Raw genomic sequence first — 19892 nt, 5'->3', positions numbered from 1 at the left:
GGAGGCCTGGCTTGCTGCGATTCATGGGGGTAGCAAAGAGTCGGACACAACTGAGCGACTGAACTGAACTGAACTCAAACTCTCCTGAAATCACACCTAATCAGGAGACAGATTATAGGCATGTAGCCCATTTTGTTAATTTAGAAGTAATACCACATAGTACTCTCTCCAACTTTTATAAAACAAGTCCCCAAATAGAACATTAAAAGTTAAGATATAAAACAAATAAATACAGAATATGGAAGCCATTGGGAAAGAGAGCTGAAATCATGTTTTCCAGGGCACACATTATTGTCATCATTGATGAGGCAGGTTGGAAGACACCAGAAAACAGGGCATTAGCACCATTCAGAACCAAATACCAAGATCCCCGAGTGTCAGACAGCCAGTGCTCCACTGTTTACTAACTGCGTGGCCTCAGCCACTTCCTTACCCTCTCCATCTCCTTGTCTATAAAGTGGAAGTGATAGCATTGCTTATCCAGGGTCATTATGTAGATAACATGGGGGAAGGTACTTAGCTTAACAAGTTCTTAGAAAATTACTGCTGCTGCTTTTAACTCTGAGATCCATGTAAGCCAATTCCCTGCTCCAAGCCTAAATTATTTTACCTACAAAATGCAGATAGTGCTTATTTTTCAGGCTTTTTGCTGAAGATTAAACGAGATTATAAATAACCCAGTGGCCCATCTTTCACATTTGCAAGCACTGAATAAATGCTGGTAGACTCCCTCTGCCAGTCTCTCCCTTTGATTTTCCCACCCTCAGCCCCAGTTAACATAAGACACCAAAACATGATCGTCTTGATGTTAAAGGTCTCCAGGAAAGCTCATGAGTTAGGTTGTATTCATCCTCCCATAGAACTGAGCCACACGCTGGTATGTGAAGTGAGTCCTGGCTTCTGCTACACTGAAGGCTGTAGAAACCCCAGGTCTGTTGTGAAACGGGAGGGGCTGCCATCGGACAGGACTAAACACAAAACAGGTACGCCCTCAACTCCAGAGTTAAAAAAGCCATTAGCAGAAATAAAAACCATAGAGAAGGGCTCTTCCTGGAGTACATCCAAATCTGGTCCTCATCCTCTCGGAAGCCCAGCAGGTCACCAGTTTTTTAATTTCAGTAAATGGCACCCATATCCCTTCATCCTCTCAGGCCAGAACCTAGGATGTATCCTTGACTCCTCTTGATTCATCCCTGACTCATCTAAAGATTTGTCTTCATATTTCCTGTCCTGTAGCCCATCTGTCATCAGGGTCCAGACTCTGCCTCTACAGGATATGAATCCAACCACTTCTCCCCACCACGGTCACACCATCTAAATCACCAGTGCATTTTCCTCCTAAATTAGTACAAAAGCCTCTTAAGTAGTCTTTAGCCCTGTCCAGGGCTATCTCCAATTCATTCTCCAAGGAGCCAGAGTGATCTTTCTAAAGCATTAATCAGATGTCTCACTTTACTAAAATGCTCCACTGGCTTCCCTTGTACTTAGAAAGGCACTGAAATTCCTCATCACAGCTTCAAGGGCTGACCTGACTCCACCACCTCCCATCCTCCTACCTGCTGCCTCCCCCAGCTGCACTTCCAGCCCCACTGGCCTCTGCACCTGTGAGGTCTTGGCCCTCACCTTCCCCTTTCCCCAGACTGCCCTGTAGGTCAAAGGTAGCCAGTGCAAGAGGCCTTCCCTCGCCACCCTAAACAAATACGCTTTCCATCACCCTTGGTCTGGTAGCCTGTTCTAGTTTCTTCATGCACTTATCACTAAAATGCCCTTACTTCTTTTGTGCTTATTGTCTCTCTCCCCATTAGAAGGTATACTCTATGGGGGCAGAGATTTTATCTTGTTCATCGCTGTATTCCCACAATCTACAACAGTGCCTAGGGCATGCATGCGTGCGTGCTCAATCGCTTCAATCTTTGCAACCCGTGGACAGTAGCCTGCCAGACTCCTCTGTTCATGGGATTCTCCAGGCAAGAATACTGGAGTGGGTTGTCGTGCCCTCCTCTGGGGGACCTTCCCGACCTGGGGATCGAACCCGAGTCTCCTATGTCTCCAGCACTGGCAGACAGGTTCTTTACCACTAGAGCCACCTGGGCATGGTGAGAACCTAATAAATATATGTGAATGAAGAGCATTTTACCATCTCACACCAGCCCACACCAAAAGGGTATGGCCATTTTGCAAAATTTAGAACCTTCCACATTATCCCCAGCTGATGGAAATAGTGTCCCTGGCATGTCACCTAAACATTTCCAGTTCTCTGACTGAATAAGGAGGTATTCTTGGGATTCTACAAGTTCTACAATAATTTAAAAAAAAATTTTGTTTCATTGTCCTGAGCACTTAATTCATATCAGCACATTCTAGATTATCTACTGCTGTACTGCTGCTGCTAAGTCACTTCAGTCGTGTCCGACTCTGTGCGACCCCATAGATGGCAGCCCACCAGGCTCCCCGATCCCTGGGATTCTCCAGGCAAGAACACTGGAGTGGGTTGCCATTTCCTTCTCCAATGCATGAAAGTGAAAAGTGAAAGAAGTCGGTCAGTCGTGTCTGACTCTTAGCAACCCCGTGGACTGCAGTGGAGTGGAGTAAGATTATCTACAGTGGGGATAAACTCTGAAGCCTTCACTCCCTCTGGTTTGCTAATATGCATCCTGATCCGCTAGTGGTAAAGAACCCACCTTCAATGCAGGAGACGTAACAGGTGGGAGTTCGATCCCACCTGGAGTTCGATTCTTGCCTGGAGAATCCCATGGACAGAGGAGCCTAGAGGCTACAGTCCATAGGGTCGCTAAGAGCCTGACACAACTGAAGCGACTGAGCACACAGGCATGCATCCTGATCCCAACGGGTTGGGGGATGTGTGGGGATTCTGCTTCTGGAAAAACATGCCCATCCACATCAAATGCATACACTGAACTCCAAAGCTTTCATTTTATGAAAAAAAGTATGTATGTTACTCACCTCTGTTGGCCCTCAATCCCCTCAGCTTTAGCAAAAAGTAAAGAGTCAGTTAATTAATTCTTTAATGGAAAATTAATTCTCATTCTGATACGAAAAAGAAAAGGAAAATGATATTCTGGTATTTCAAGGACAAGACAGAACCAGATATACTGGCCACTAGTCATTCCCTGAAGACACCATTGCTGTAGACTTTGAACTCTGAAATGCCCTTTCATCTTTGCTCTTCCCTATTTAACATATTCATGTATTCCTCCAGTAATTATTTGCACCGTATCAGATAAATTTGGAGTTTTTAATGATCTCAACAAGCAGAGTATTTCTCATGGTGTTAATTAGTAGTTCTCAAAAGTAAATAAGCATGAGAATTTGGCTTCCATGGTGGCTCCAATGGTAAAAATTCGCCTGCAATGCAGGAGACCAGGGTTCGATCCCTGGGACAGGAAGATCCCCTGGAGGAGGGCATGGCAATGCACTCCAGTATTCTTGCCTGGAAAATCCCATGGACAGAGGAATCTGGCAGGCTACAGGTCCATGGGGTTGCAAAGAGTCAGACACGACTGAGTGACTTTCACTTTCATGAGAATTTGGGGAAAGACTTTAAATGTAAATTCCTGAAACCCATCCCAAGACATTTTCTCAGTACATCTGGACTGGTACTTAGGAATCTGAATGCTTAAAAAGCAACCTAGTGTATTCCATACAGTAAAATAATATTCAAGACTTGAGAGAGAAGAAAATTCTAAAACACATGCTGATGTGGATAAACCCCAGGGACATTATGCTAAGTGAAATGAATCAGTCACCAAAAGGCAAATACTGTATGATATTGTGTGATTTCATTTACAGTATATCTAAAATAGTCAGATTCATAAAATCAAAAAGTAGAATGGTAGTTGCTAGGGATTAGGAAAGTGAAAAAGCATTAGTTGCTCAGTTGTGTCCAACTCTTTGTCACCCCATGGACTATAGCCTACCAGACTCCTTCGTCCATGGGATTCTCCGGGCAAGAAGAATGGGGCCTCCCTGATAGCTCAGTTGGTAAAGAATCTGCCTGCAGTGCAGGAGACCCTGGTTTGATTTCAGGGTCAGGAAGATCCCCTGGAGAAGGGATAGGCTACCCACTGGAGTAGGTATTCTGGCCTAGAGAATTGCATGGATTGTATAGTTCATGGGGTCGCAAAGAGTCAGACACGACTGAGCAACTTTCACTTTCAGGGAAGAACACTGGGTGGGTTACCATTCCCTTCTCCAGGGATCAAAACTGCATCTCCAGCATTGCCGGCAGATACTTTATGGTTTGAGCCACCAGGGAAGCCCACAGGGGTAGGGGGAGGGGATAAACGAGAGTTACTAATCAATGGACGTGAAGTTTCCATTAAGCAAGATGAATAAGCTTTAGAGATCCGCTGTACATTATATCTAGAGTCAACAGTGTTGTATTGTGCACATAAAAAATTGTTAAGAGTGTAGACCTCATGTTAGGTATTCTTACTACAATAAAATAAAGTTTTTTTAAAAAGAAAAGTGAAGACCAATGGTACAGAATAAATCAGACTTATAGCAACAATGGTTTAAAATATTAGTTTTTTTTCTTACGTGTTTAATTTTTTTTAATTTATAACTGGGAAAATAGCACTTATATGTCCATTCTTTTACATTCATTTTTTAAATGAAAAAAAAAAAAAAAAAAGTCCAGATCCCTATACTAGAGAAAGTCAGTTCTCTAAGTGTGCTTAGGGATGTTCCCATGACTGTTGGTCAGTACTGGTATTCTTGTGGTCATGCTGGCTTCTCAGTAATTATGTTTTTAAGTTTATTAAATGTTTGCTCTTTTGTGTATGACAATCTTGTATATTTACATGACACATCATTTATGTTTTGTTAGTTTTTTTGGAGCTTCTGAGAATCCCATTTGCTGGGAGATATTTAATGTTACGTGAGCAGGTGATGCAAAGAGAATAAGTGAGAAATGCAAGAGGAATGGAGAGCAAAGGGAACTCTCCCATCATCGCAGCTGAGAGACAAGAGCATGAGGAGGTTAAACACATGGTCTGGCATCAGGGAGAGCTCGACTCTGGCCATTACAGGTTCCGCAACCCTGGGCAAGTTATTTAACCCCCCTGTGCTTGGTTTCCTCATCTGTCAAATGGGAACGATGAATACTTATCACATGGGGTAGTTGTGAAAGTAGAGCTGTTGTCAGGGACCCTGGCACAAAGTGGGTGCTCAGAAGTTCTACAAGGTTGACATTCGTTCTTGCTTTGCTCAGGCTCTTTGCTGCTTGCCTCTGTTCCTGTTCGGACCCAGAATCTGCCATGTGGCCGTCTAATGCAAGAAGCCATGTATTTATTGACTGTGAATAACCTAATTGAATAAACAGAAGGTCAAGGTCCGCACTGTGTGTTGCCACTGAGTAGCTGTATAATTATAGAAAACTTTCTTAACTTCTTTTCTTCTTTAAAAGAGAGATGATTGAGGCTTGGAAGAAGAATATCCTTTAAGGTTTAAAATATTATTCAAGTGAAAATGAGCAATTTGGAATGCAGAGATGTGAAGTCATGAAGATTTCTGAAGTATTCATTGTTGCCGGGTCTTTTCTGTTGGCGGATGCATTTAAATTCCACCAGGAGCATCACCCCATCCATTTTAACCTGTGGTCTCTGTGAACGAAGCACTGCCTCTCTGTGTCTAATGGTCAGATACCACTGCCCACGTGGCAGAGGCTCAGGAAATGCATGGTGAGGAGACCCTGCCCCGTCAACTTTGTTTACCATGTGTTTACAGGTGTCACCAACCCACAGCCACCCAGTGGGCACAGGAGAGCAGAGACCGCACACTCACACCGTCCTGTCCTCCCCCCCAAGAGGGACGGTCAGCCTAAGGTATGAGTGCTTGAAACCCCACATGCCTCCTCTCTACAGAATTAGCCAAAAAATAGAACCACGAGGAAGAGAGAAACCAGAGATACAGTCTTCCATAAAATTCCCCTGAGATGGACGAAACACCCATTCTTTTGTTCCCATGGTTCCCCCCATCCATTAACTATTAATAAACATTTTTCATTTTTCCAGGGTAACAGTTCATGGTTAGTTCTCTTGCAGAATAGGTAATGCTGATTATTGGGTCTCTTTAAATGCATGTTGCATTAACCTCGGTATGATATGAATTTTAGTTTTTAACCCAGATCAAGGAGGACCTCCCCAGGATTCCCTTGACCAGAACGCTAGACATTTGAGAAGCAAGAGACCACTTGAAAGTACATATTTAAAATAATAATAAATAATAAATGGTTAAAAAATAAAAAAATAATAAAGTAAATCAACCTGAATATTAAAAAAAAAAACAAAACAGCTTGAAAGAGTAGTGCTCACTGCTGTTATTTCTTGTATTTGCTCATGTAATTCAGTGTAATGAAGATGTCCCAATGGACATGTCTCTAAATGGACATGTAGAAGCTAAGAAGGCTATAAGTACTCTTAAAAGTAGCGAATTTTAACAATTCAGTGAAGGACTTCCCACCTGGCTCAGTGGTAAAGAATAGGCCTGCCAATGCAGGTTCCATCCCTGGGTCAGGAAGATTCCCTGGAGTAGAAAATGGCAACCCCCTCCAGTATTCTTGCTGGAGAATTCCATGGACAGCCTGACCGGCTATAGCCCAAGGGGTCGAAAAGAGTTGGACAAGACTGAGCGCAGGTGAGTGATGAAGTGTGGTGAAAACATCCCACACCTCTGTACCTAGAGAGACCCCCTGCTGTGTGTCCTAACTTTTTCTAGAGCTTTCCAGGGACTTTGAGGTCTGCAAAGAATGCCCATAGAATCATTCGCACTGACTGCTGTTTCCTGGCCTGTCTTACAGGAAGCCCCGGGGAGAGGGCAAGAAGTGCCGGAAGGTGTACGGCATGGAGAATCGGGACATGTGGTGCACAGCCTGCCGCTGGAAGAAGGCCTGCCAGCGCTTCACTGACTGATGTGCGGGCCCCTAACTCGCCCCAGACACTCCTGCCCTCCTTTTCCTCCGAGGGTGTTGGAAAGTGCTTTTCCTTCCGTACCAAACCCACTTGAAGCCCAGGGAAAGCACTTCTAGGAACCTTGGTGAAATCACAGCAAAAAAACAAAAAAGGTCACAACCTTCCCTGTTCTTGCTGAGAACCCAGCTGAGAGCAGCTGTAACTATTCTTTTCCTTAAAAAGAAAAGTCAACTTTTTTTTTTTTTTTTTTGCTGTAGGTCTAGGTCTGAAAACTGTGGACTTCTGTAGCAATCAAACCAACCAAGCCCATTTTTCCTAGAAAGGAGGCCTATTTTGATAAACTTTCTCGATAATACCATTTCTGAGATTTTTTTTTTTTTGACACTTAAGAAGCTACAAGTTATTCCGTAGCATTTGTATAAAGAACAATACCTGTTTTCATTGTGAAGTCTTTTCCCTGTTCTCCATCGGACTTCTGGGAGCAGTTCACATCATGATGTGTTGCCAGGAAGTGGCAGCACTCTGGGTATCTTTTCTATGTCTTTTTTGTTTGTTTTGTTTTGTTTTGAAGAATGGCCCCAAACTGAACCACAGTAGAGCTGTTAGCTTGAAGGGCCCTGGAGGGCATAAGCCCGAAAAGAGATTGATAGTGGACATCACCAGCAGATTTCAGCCCCAGCTGAGTTCAGGACATCCCGCATCACTGTTGGAAAACATCTGGGAGTCTTCCTCAGAAGCCCCACCCTGAGAGTTGGCCCCACCCACTCTCTCCTGGCTACACTGCACTCAAGACCTGATGTGTCGCCATCTAGGTAAGCCTCGAAGCTTCCTTCAGTGATGCGATGCCAACCCCAGCTCAGATCTGTTCATCACTGCTCATCTGACGGTTGTTGCCGGGTCAGTGGCATATCAGGCCTTTCTTCCCTCAAGACGCCACAGCAGACTGGTTTCAGAAAAGGTAGAGAACTCAGACCATCCCAGCAGGTTGCTTCAGACCACACAGCACAGCTTCCATGTGTTCAGAAAGTCATGTGAGGTCAAATCCATTCTGAGTGCACTTTTATAGGTTTTAGGCTTTAGCGCGTCTGGGAGATGGGTTCATGAACACTATAAAGATTATATGGGGAAAGGGAAGGTCCAAACCTTTATTTTTCTTATCAGAATATTGGAGCTATTCATTAAGAACTCGCTCAGAAGGGAATGTACAAAACACCAAAAGGAAATTGCGTGTTGGTATAGGAATCTCTCAATTCAATAGGACCAGGGCTTGCACTGTGTTCCATTTATTAGACTTTCTAGCCCGGTGTGTGTTTGTCCGTCCGTCTTGCTAGTGGTGGTGCCAGGACAGGGGTAGTTGTCAAGCCCTATAAATAAGCTCATTCTCTGTCTACCCTCCTCTTGATCGCCCTGCTCGAGTTACTCGTCCTGTACCTATGCAAAGACGCAAGAGCACCTTATAGGATGCACTGTGTTGGAACGGGGGCCTAGGATCAGCCATAGGAATGTTGAATGAAATTGCACAGAGCAAAGTTTAATATATTTAGAGGTTGTACATACACTTTTTTTTAAAGAGTAGAAAGAAATCATCTAGTCATAACAGATATCCTTGTTTTTTTAATACGCAAGGGGAAAAAGGAGATTCTACAGTGTAACAATCTGTGCGTTCATATATTTTGGCAATTTTATTTTTTAAACTCTCATATGACATTTGAAACATTATTCCTTAAAAGAGATCCTGTTTTCCTCCTTCATTTATCTTTAAAAATGCTTAAGAGATCAGAGAAAGAGCTTCGTTTAATATCACATTGTGATTACCAATCAGTACAGAACCAGCTATAATGTATGTTTTAGCACTGACGAGGTCAGCCAGGAAACGTATTTGCACCCTCTATCCCAGCCTGTCTTTTCTTCTCCCTGGTATCCTGCTGCTTCACCCACTGGCATCTTGGCCAGAAGGTGATGCTCTGGCCTGAACCAGGAAGCCCTGCACTGTGACTGGACTGCCCAGCGGCCACAGTGCCCACTGGTGAGTCCCAGATTGGTCAGCCATTTGAGCAGGCTCACTGTGAACTTCAGTGCTGTTGGGTGTAACCCTGGAGGACAGGATTTTCTCTTCAGCAAGATTCCATGGCCCTTGATCCTTGGATTAAATCACTAATCAAAAGAGATTAAAAAGGCAAGGGGTTAAATCCATCCCCCGACTCCCAGAACTTTGGGAGAGATGATGTCTATGGACAGTCCTGGAGTGAGGCTCTGTGATTCTGCCCCAGAAGGACAGCCCATGACTAGTTCTGGGCTCTGGCCTGGCTGAGGCAAGCTCAGTCCTTACCTGAATATTAGCTGATGCACGGGTGTAAGCAAAAGCATAGACCTGAACGCAGCTTCCCTAGGATTTCTTCTCCTTTCTGAAACCTTCTTCACACACACTCTCCCATGCGGGGCTCCTTTCTTCAGGCCAGCCCGGGGCGCTGCTCCAACGCCAAGGTGGGCACAGACCCTCAGTACTTCCTGCACACAGACACCTATTCTCTGCACTAAGGCATGTAATGACTGGGGAACTACCAAGCTTCACCTGGCTGGCCTTGAAGAAAAGGGATAAGATTTCTTTCAAGCCACCCAGAAAGCTACAAATTGTAATATATACAGCACTGATTGTAAATGCTAAAACTTAAAAAAAAATGTAGAGCTATTTTGTTATATTATGGAACTAAACGATGTGCCAAATTAAGCCCAGGATTTATTTTATGGCTTCTCTGGTACCATGTTCTTTTCTGTCTTCATTTGTCAGGGGGAGGAGGGAGACAGGTGAGAAGGAAGTCCCAGGGCACTTGGCTGCTTAATGGGAGTGCCCTCCACCACGGGCAACTCTGAGAACGTGCAACAGGAACAGCAAAGGCAATGCGTTCTGGTCCCAAAGTCTTTCTAAAGAAGGCATGTGGTAGCCTTTGACTTTTCTCTCCCCAGTGCCCCTTCCTGCAGAACAGATTTCTCATCTCTCTCCAAAGAAGGCACTTCCTGGTGATGGACAGGCTTCTCCAGATAGCTGCACAACAGAGAGCAGTCATTTTAAGTCTCAGTTCTTCTCAGAGGATGTGCAACCAATGAGTGGAAGGCAGTGTGACCACCTGGAGGAAACATCCGGGAGCAAGTGGGTGGGAAGCCAGAGAGAGGATACAGGGGGGCTGTGGACACCTGACTGGGGTTCACCATCCTAGCGATGATCAGCTGGTGGTGACTGTCCCTGGGCATCTCCGAGGGAGCTGCCGTGTTCCCATTCAAGGAGCCGCTGCTTAACGCCAAGAGACAGCTCCTTCATGGGAAGCACGCAGGGCAGGGATGCAGCATGCCCCGTGCGCATCCCCAGTGGGCACATACTACTCTCCTCCTCACTTGCTAAAAAGTCCCCTCCGTTGTTTGGCGAAAGCCAGTGTCAGGAAGAGGGCAGTGGGTTTCTGAGCAGGAATGTGCGTGCCTGTCAGCAACTCCATGCCCCAACAGGATGGGTGCCCTTGGTGAGAGGAGTCTTTGTCCAGTCATAACCTTGTTGCAGATGAAAACTTTTCAATAGAGAAAGAGGCACGTTACAGTTTTTGGACTTTCCAACAAAGTTTTTTTTACAAAGTTACATGTATGTTGTAAAAAGTGTCTGAAATTAACATGCCCTCTATCAAATTTCAAGATCACTTGAAGTCCAGTGTTGCTGGTGTCACACTAAGCCACACTCAAAAGCAGTTCTGAATTAGCCAGGACTGCTCAACCCATGTCCACCTCCATCTGACTTCATTGGAAAAGGAAAACGCAGCACTCATTTGGGAAAATTTAGGGGAAACTGGCACACACTGTACATATGGGAGAGAATACCTTGAGAATAGTAGCAAAATACTGTAAAAAAAAAAAAAAATTTCATTTCCTCAGGGAAAACTAAAGGGTATGTGAAATGTAGATCTGGAGAATTTTAAGACTAGAAAGGTTTTCTATTATCTCCAGCATCTTTTCTGGTCAGAATAATTTGTTTGTTTTTTAATGAACATACCATTTCATGACCAATTTCCATGAGCTAGACAGTACTAACTTTTTGAGGTGTGAAGGAACGCTCTATGAAACAGAGCAGTTTCTTTGTTTCTTAGACCTGCATTCTAAGGCTGATGTCTGAACCACAGCGCAGTCCCTGGTGGGTTTTCACAGACTCATATAAGGCTGTTTCTGAATGTAATTATGAATATGACGCCTTGGTGTTCCTTTTTATAATCAGCTGGTTGGAGAACTGATTATTAGCTGTACGCAAGAATTCTGTAGGGGAGGGATGTGAAAGTTGTGCATTTTGCTTTAATGACAGGTTAAGGAGCAAACTTCCATGGACTTTTGTGGACAAGGTGCTGCTTTTTCTCATGACCCTGTAGAATTTCTATTGACCACATCAACTGTAGCTCTGATCTATATGAACGCAGGGGAGAATTTGTGCATACAAATGAGTGGAAACAAGAGCAGGATTCATGAATATGGATGAGGATGCGGATCATTTTGGAGAAAGTGCTGGGCACACGGGTCAACTGGAATTTTCGTTTCTCTTAGAAAATAACCCAGCCAGCAGCACACACTGCTCTCCCTGTTCCCCATACCTGTGGGGCTTCCTCCAGAGCGGAACTGTTTGCTTCTTTCACATCGTAACTAGTCAAACCCGGAAATCGGTAAATGAAATGAGCTTATAAGCACTTTTAGGTACCAATTGTATCACTAAGTAATGCATACCAGTAGAGCAAGAAAGTATAAAATGTATTTAAGACCGACTGGTTTGCTTACCATGACTAACTGTAAAAGCCCAGATCCAATGACATATGTGCTTTAAAAGGTGTATCTATCATAGGACTAGAAATCAAAAGGGGAATTTTACTTCTGGTCCTGTTTTGTAAATAGTTCCTTTTTTTTTAATTGAAGACAATCTCATGTTTTATAACTTTTCTTGTGAGTCTGAGAATCACAATGGTAATGTGTTGTGTCAAAATGTGATCTTAAATACAATAATAATTATAACTTAATTTTCCAAATAAGGCAAGAAAAACACTGCGTAGGCTTCTACAATTTCTGAAAGATGTGACATTTTTATAATAAGCATTAGTACTTAACTTCTCAAGTTAACAGAACTGGAAATATTTTACAAGATGCAGCGTTTTGTAATCATAAAGAACATGAACATTTTGTGGGAAATGACCTTCGTTTTATACATTGTAGCTTATTTTTTAAAATACAATATTTTACCAAACAGAAAGTGTTAATATTATAAGCAATTCCTGCTCTCCAAACAAAGGGCTATGCCTCTTTTAAGCAAGCATTTTGATGCATATCTTTTCAATCAACCCTCTGCAGCAAGAGTAGAAATGCAGATCAGATGGAAAGATTATTACAACAGCTACTCCTATTATCTTTACCAGTGTTTTTTCAAAATATTTGGGGAAAAGAAAACATTTTAAGAATCGTATATCTGAAATCTTTAAAATATTAATAGATATGCTTATAGGCAATGAGAGAAATAAACTTGTAAATTCTGTCATGAACTGTGATAGATTTCTGTCACAAGGACAAGCTTAGTGCTCAGCCTACCAGAACCACAAAGCTGCATTTTACTAGCAAGTGTCATTTGATGGTAATTTCTAAAATCATAGTGTATAAGCCCAAAGATACAATTCTTAGCTGATTGGTGTTGTTTAAAATAATTTTGTGCTCTCCACTAACTAAACAACTTTCATTTCCTTATCAGAACAAGTGCTTGATTTTTCACATGAGAAGTTCACAGACAGGCAAGTTTGAGATCAGAAAGTCACTATATTCCCAAGAGTCAGGGAACAAGGAAGGCTACCATGGAGAGTTGATTAACCACACAAATAATTCTGAGCTTTGCCAAAACCATTTCATAATGCATTAGTTTTTTCTAGCCCACTCACTGTTAAGCAAGAAAACATCTTTTCTTTCTAAGATTTTAGTAATTCAAAAGCTAGACTAATTAGTCAAGTATGCAGATAACATCAAAAGAAAAGCTAGGACAGAGCAGTCTTACCCATTAGGCAACCCCTGTGAGGTGGTCAAAGGGCCACTCAGACTCTGCTTTCAAACAGGCTTCAGAATCTGCACACATGAGGACTAGAAATGCACGGGCTTAGGGGAAGACATGTACAGCTTCATCTCTGAGATGAGGCAGTCCAATGCCTCTCTTCATTCTCTTGGAAAATCTCTAATGTTGGCATTACAGTTTCCCAAGAAGTGTTCATTGCTGCATGGTTTTTGATCAAATGAGTCTTGCTTCGTATTTAAATAGAAGCCTCCTAATGGTACATAGCAGATGCTTAGAAAGAACAGGCAAATTGTGTAAACGAATGATTCAAATCAGGCAAAGGAAGGACACTAGAGAATGACAGAGATCACAGTGAACCAGAGGACATGCGTCCCCATTGAAGGGGGACCCCAGCTGTAGACAATCAGAACCATGCAGAAATCAGGCCTGGGGCGCTAGACCTTCTGACTTGGAAATATGATGTTACCTGACACTTAATCAAAACTCAAATTCTTGGCCAGCAGTGTGCAGACCAAAGAGAACCTGTATATGGACAGACGCAGCCTTTGGGCACTGGTTTCAACTGTTGGGAAAAAGCAGATTTCACCTTCCATAGCCATCAAGTCAAGTTCTTCAAGCAGCGCCCCCAACTCACAAATTGGCACTATCTGGGCAACTAAAATTAAAGGGAGAGAAGTCAGTTCTCCCCAAAAATCACTCTCATGGAAGATTTGAGTATAAAAATACAACATCCTTAAACTAGCCTTGCCTCTGATCAAAATATACCGAAGTATTATTCAGCTCTCACTCTGCCTCGTGGCATGCCCAGGCCGGGCCCCAAAGCATTGAATGACTGTAATCCTCACTTCCTTACTGTTTTCACTGCCGTGACCACTGTGATGAGGGGCTGGCAAAGAGCAGCCTTGTGCCTTCAGCGAAGGCAGCCAGGAGCCCCTGCAGTTTCAGATAGCACACGTTGCCTCCTCGTGCCAAAGCCCTTTGCCAACCCCTCCACATCCCTTCCCACTCCATCCTGCCTTGTGAGTTTTCATCCCAGGATAAAAGCTCTGTTGTTCCACCTCTGACACGGCAAAATTCTTGCTTCATAACTGGTAGGTACTTAGGTATTTTAGAGTGTCCACTAACCTCAAAATGGAGTTTTTCCATGTAGAAAACCTTAACATCTTTCCCTGAGGGCAAAGACAAAATAGGAATAAATGTGTCATGGAAAAAATTAGAAGTTGCTTCCTTCATTTGGATAAACTAGGTAATTTTAGAGTGTGTCTTACCCCAGAGTCCTGATGGTATTAGGATAATCACTAACCCTTTCAGATATATAAGAAAGTGTGTCTCTTTCAGATACATGACTTCCTTTGACCCTCCCTAGTACTTAGCATAAAATGAGAATATTTAAAATTACTACCACCACCTCCAAAGCCAAACCTGGTGCAAGTGGTCTTGAACCTGAGTCAGCCTCATTACTATGTCCAGGGAGGAGGGAAAGAGCAAGTGAAAGAGCTGGCTTAGACCTCAGTCTTCCAGAATGACTCTAGACCTGAGAAGACCCCAGGGACCCATGTTCTTTACCCATACTTACAATCCAAGTATTTCAGCATAAAAGTAAAGAACCCTCATCACAGTATCAAATGCAGACTCACTCTGAAATTTATCCCTTTAGCCTACCTGCCAGGCCCCCATCCCCTAAATTCCAGCCATTTAAGTGGTTAATTATAGGAGATGACTAGCTAGTGCAATGTTCCGAGTTAAACTTTTGACTCCTTTGAAAAAAGTTATTTTGCTGCTAACATTCAGCTTTTGTTATCCATGTAAACTTGTATTGATGCCCCCAAATTTGAAAATAAGCTCAAATTCAGTTTGTAAGGATCAAATTGAAAAATACTGTCATCTCAAAGTCGGAAATAGCTGGTAATATGGTTATGTCACATGGTAAATATGAATGCAACTTAAATAACATTGACAATGCCTGATATTTCTGTCATCGTATGATTGACAGGTTGACCAGTCCATGAATGGATTGTCCTCTTCTCTCATCAGCTTACAGGTTTCACAGGTTTTGAGTAAAGCCACTCACAAGTTTAGTCATGGAGCTAGATGGGCCTAAACCATTTTGGCCCATAACCTGCTTTTTGATAAATTATACTTTTATTATGTTTCTCAAGCAATATAGTACTGGAGGAGTAAATTGTGAGCTTTCCTATTCTGGTGGAAAAGAAGCCCATTTTGCAATGGTTAACCCCAATGCCCAAACAGTGGCAGGTCTTAAAAGGACCCAAGTTCTAGGGAACAAGAGAAAAGCTACCATTCAAAAGATAAACAACTGTAGATTTTGAAAGAAGGTGGAGATTATGACTTCAACACTTAAGCCATAAACCTTTTTTCTTCAAAATATTCTTTTCCTATTGAGCACCATCCACATAACTATTAACTGCCAGCTTTCAAAGGAAAGCTCCCCACTATTTATATTATGAAAGTGTTAAAAATTAATTCTCAAGTCTGATTAACCGTTATATTTACATAGTTACTAGGGGCAGTTCTCTAAATTTTTAGTTCAGAAAATTGGTCGGGGAGCGAGCAGCAACTCCTGAAAAAGGCAAGAGCACTGTCATTAAAGAACAAAATTTTCTTAAAAAAAACAAAAAAAAAAGTTTCTCATCTATTTCCTTCTGAACGCTCTTTACATCTCTGACTGAAGAGGAAAAACCAGCAGCTGGAGAAGAAGCTGAATTTTAAGGGAGAGAAAGAACAGTCCGCATTCTAGTCAGGAGTCTCTTTTTCCCTTTTGGCAACCATCTTGAATTCACTAGCAAAATGTTACTCTCCCCTCTGCCTTAATCTGCCTGAGCCAGCGGCCATGCTGTTTTTAATGTATGTTTGCCTCCCAAAGCCCTGGATTAAACATTTTCGCTTCTGTGCTCTTGCTTTCTCACTCTTCAATTAAGGTCCATGGGGATAAATATTACCAGGACTTGCATGTTAGGCTGAGTTGATGAGGCTCCTCTCTTCCTTCAGCGAAATGTTTCCATTTGTCTCAACAGTTTGGGATGACCATTCAGAGAGCAGGTTGATCAGCAGACAGCCTGCCATATTCATCACAAAAGATCCAGTCAGACTCACTGACAAAGAATAACAAGGCAGATACCTAGTCCTTCCACTTTTACTCAAAGCCTCTCTCACAAGTCCTCTACCCCCACGAGTCCCCCTCCGGAGCAAAGCCAATGGAGTGATCAGAGCAGAGGAAGAGAGCTTCACTTTGGCTCATTGGTCTGAGCCCTGACCTCTGCCTAGGGTTACAGAGCATGAAAATGGAACCGACCTTTATTATGTGAAAAGCAAGTGGCTCCTGCGGGGTATACTTGTTTTAAGTTTTTATTTATGCAAAGAGTAAGCTCTTCCAGTCTGCTCATGTTGTGAAGCACGTGTCTCTCACCCCAGTGGAGCTTCCTTCCCATGTTTTGGGCACAGATGATCAAGACAGGAAAGAGGCAGAGCTCGGGGGCCAGTGGAATTACCCCTCAGGGATCTACGGTGTAGCAATCACAAACTACCCCACCCAAGGGAAATTTAAAAAAGATGAGGCACGGTGGGGACCTCCCTGGTGGTCCAGCGGTTAAGACTCCGTGCTTCCAATGCAGGGGACACGGGTACCATCCCTTAGCTGGGGAACAGATCCCACATGCTGTGCAGTGCAGCCAAAAAGAGACGGGGAGAGAAAGATGCATCACTGCAGACTGTAAACCCTCGCTTTGCTTTTTACGCCTTTTCCCTTACACTCTGCTAATTGGAAAGCAATGACTGTGATTTGACCAAGCCCTGTGATGATAGCAAAGCTTCTTCTTCCAAAGTGTCCCAGCTGTTCGGGGAACCTCTGTGATCACTGGTAGAAAGCTTTAGAATAGATTTAGATTTTTAGGGAAGAACTCAATACCCCCCAAATATACTTGTTCCATGACTTCAATAACTGAAAATATCCTGGGTGTAAAATAACCCAGGCAGGCAGATCATATATGTTTTTAAAAAAATGCCATTAATCAATATTTTCCTACAACATGACCTTAAATTCCTATTTTTATAATTAATGGTTGGATGATAGTCAGCCATTGAAACATAAGCTCTCTGGAATAACCAGACATTAGTGTAGTTTCCAAAGTGTTTCATGTATCAAAATCTATATACTTAGAGGAAGAACTCAGGATAAGAAAAAATCGCTAGGTCCCAAAGGGTTCGTGACTATCATCAAATACAACTGCCGAGTGGCCTGTGGTCATCTTTTTCAAATGAGGGAGCCGGGGAGTGAGAGAACCACAGTCATAACAAAACCTCTGTTGCCCTTCATCCATGATAAGATTTAAAGCATTCTACTTTTAAGAATTAAGCCATCTTTCAAGTTGTTTTCTACACCAAATCTAACCTATTCAAATAAAATGATAAAATAGCTAAAAATGGGGTATTTGGGGGAAATGCTGTCAGTAGAAAGCATTGCTTTTTAGTGCCTGCTAACAAAAAAAAAAAAAAGAAGAAGAAGAAGACTCAGTCCTTCCTGTGAGATGCAAGTGTTAACATGACAGTGTTAACTTGGAATCAGGCACTAGTTCAAAAACACTGAGGCAGTGCTCTCCAATTTTTAGAAATCTTTCAAAATATAATCTTACCACTACTTAGAGGTAAGTACTTGTGTATAAAAGTCTTTAATATTAGTGAATGAATGTAAAAGTGACAAGCTATGCATTTTCAAAGGGTAGTGTTATTTTGTATCCAATCCAATTTTTTTTTTTCATAGAGACTTACCACAACTGCAAATTATTCAAAACAGACTTGAATGCATATCATTAAGGGGATATAGGACTTCCAACTATACACTTCTGGCTGATACTTTTAAAGACAGTGCATTGAAACTTCAGGCTCTAAACAAATTTCAGCCCCAAAGGTGATTAAAGGAGAAATGGTTTATATTTTACTTCTTCAGCAGAAATGGGAAATGTGGGCGTTACAAAATGGGCCCAGTTTTTTTAGAGGTAAATGTTCTAGTAACACTGGATTAGCAAGCAAACAAAACTGCATGAAGTTAATGAATATTGCCTTGGATAAATATAGCATAGGTTGTGTCTATTGTGTTTAATTCGCAATCTAAGGGGGAAAAAACTCTTCTCCAAAGGGTTTGGATTATATAGTTTTAAAGAATATAAAAACAGAATATAGAAAATAATATAAAAATATTGTCCTGCAAAGAAAAAATCATTGGCTTTTTTTTTTTTTTCAAAATTAAACAGAGATCATCACCTATATTTTTTTGGAAAGTCCATATGAAATAAACACACATGTCTTCAGCACTCTTGGGGATTTTGTATTCCCATGAAACCTTTTCCCCTAATAATTTATTCTTGCTCCTTAATCAGTACTTTCCTATGTTACTCGGCATGAAAAATAAAATTCTTTCCTTCATCTGACAATGTTGACATAAAGAACTCCATTTCTCTGCCACTTAGGATCTCTTCTGTGTCCATTGAGAAAGTTTCTCAGCTGTTTGTATGTAAAATATGGAAAAATATACTTCTAAACCTGGTACTTGTGGTTATACTGGATATGTTTGCTACCTATTTAGAAGTTATTGGGGGCCGGGATGTGTCTTTTTATATGATTTTTAGCCAAATCCAGATGTTCTGATACTACATTTCTGAATACCTATCTGACTGTAAATACAGCCTGAGGAGGTTCAGGTTAATAAACCTTTTACATGACTGTTCCTCAGCCATGCTCCTTGCCAGCTTTGGGCACCTTGTACATAGATTTGTTGAATGTTTAAATGATGTTGTTTTTCTAAATGCTGTTCTCTAAAACAACTTTTTGAATGTTTTTCGCTTTCCATTGTTTGGGACTTTGTGTGTTGATTTAAAAAAAAAATGTTTCCTAAATATTTAACACCAGGAAAACTATTTCAAATAAACTGGTGCTAATCGAAATAGAAGGCAGATTTTCAGATGCAAGATTTCCAGTATCAAATGTTGACACCAGTTAAATGGAACTGCACTTTCCAAAGGGGACAGCTGGCATCTACCTGCCATGGGCATCAGAAGGACCCCTGATTGTTTACAGTTTCTGTGGCCCATTTTAAAATAGAGAAATGGTCCTGTCCCCCCAGAGCTGAGAATTTGCTACATGGGTCCTATGGAAGCATTTAAGTAGAAGTAAGGGTCTATAGGAAGAATCATTTTAGTAATAGTCTGCTGGTCTTTGGACTTTCACGTCTGTAATGCTTAGCTGTAACAATGAATATGGTGTTGCCAATCTAGTCTGACGTCATCGTCGCCCTGTATTTCCTGTGTGTATGGTTCTACCTTGGGTTGCACTGGCACGTGCCGAGCCAGAACACTGGACTTTCAGGAAGACCATTCTGACTTCTACGGTGTCCACACACATGCATTTAAATGCACTTGTAACTGGTTAACTACCATGAAGTCTAACTTCCACTTAATAAAAGTTTTTGTGTATCTGCTTCTATTTGAGAGCTGTTGATTTGAGTAAAGGATAACTAACTGGTACCCAAAGGCTCTTGAGGGTTAGAGGATTTGAGGTTTTATCTACAGTTGTTTTAAAAAAAAAAAAAAACACTTTTTTTAAAAAACAAAGGGATCTCTTTCCCATAGCAAACCGCTCGCCATCGAGACTATTTTTAGAAACATGTTGTAGGTACATCTCATGTCTAGAGTTCAGCCCGGATAATTTCAACTCAAACCCATTCCCTTGGCAATGACTGCCCAGAGACCTCAACTTCTCATACAGTGCTGCTGATCCTGTTGCCCAGGTCATGTGAACACAAGCTGACAGACAGGGGAAAGTCAATGTCCAGTCTAGTGCCAAGCCACTCTGGAGACCCTCCTTGAAGCCAAGGCCAGGTC

General features: G+C 42.1%; 1 protein-coding gene across 3 annotated transcripts in view; it reads left to right on the top strand.

Annotated features, from left to right (window-relative positions):
* ZNF704 (zinc finger protein 704) overlaps window positions 1-19494 on the top strand; it is a 260938-nt gene extending 241444 nt beyond the window's left edge. The window contains exons 8-10 of one of the 3 annotated variants that reach the window (XR_003038029.2): window positions 5749-5846; window positions 6821-7084; window positions 7190-19494. Coding sequence is in view for 2 of the 3 variants with exons in the window: in XM_025001516.2 (XP_024857284.1) it covers window positions 5749-5846; window positions 6821-6932 (210 nt within the window). In the remaining variant the exon portion in view is untranslated. Of the gene's footprint in view, window positions 1-5748; window positions 5847-6820 lie in introns of all 3 variants that reach the window. The other 2 variants (XM_025001516.2, NM_001205753.1) reach the window with 2 other exon arrangements.
* The last annotated feature ends 398 nt before the right edge of the window (window positions 19495-19892 follow it).

Source organism: Bos taurus, chromosome 14 (assembly GCF_002263795.3).
Source record: "Bos taurus isolate L1 Dominette 01449 registration number 42190680 breed Hereford chromosome 14, ARS-UCD2.0, whole genome shotgun sequence".
In the NCBI taxonomy this organism is placed as follows: Eukaryota; Metazoa; Chordata; class Mammalia; order Artiodactyla; family Bovidae; genus Bos; species Bos taurus.
This window is presented reverse-complemented; position numbering and strand designations above follow the sequence as displayed.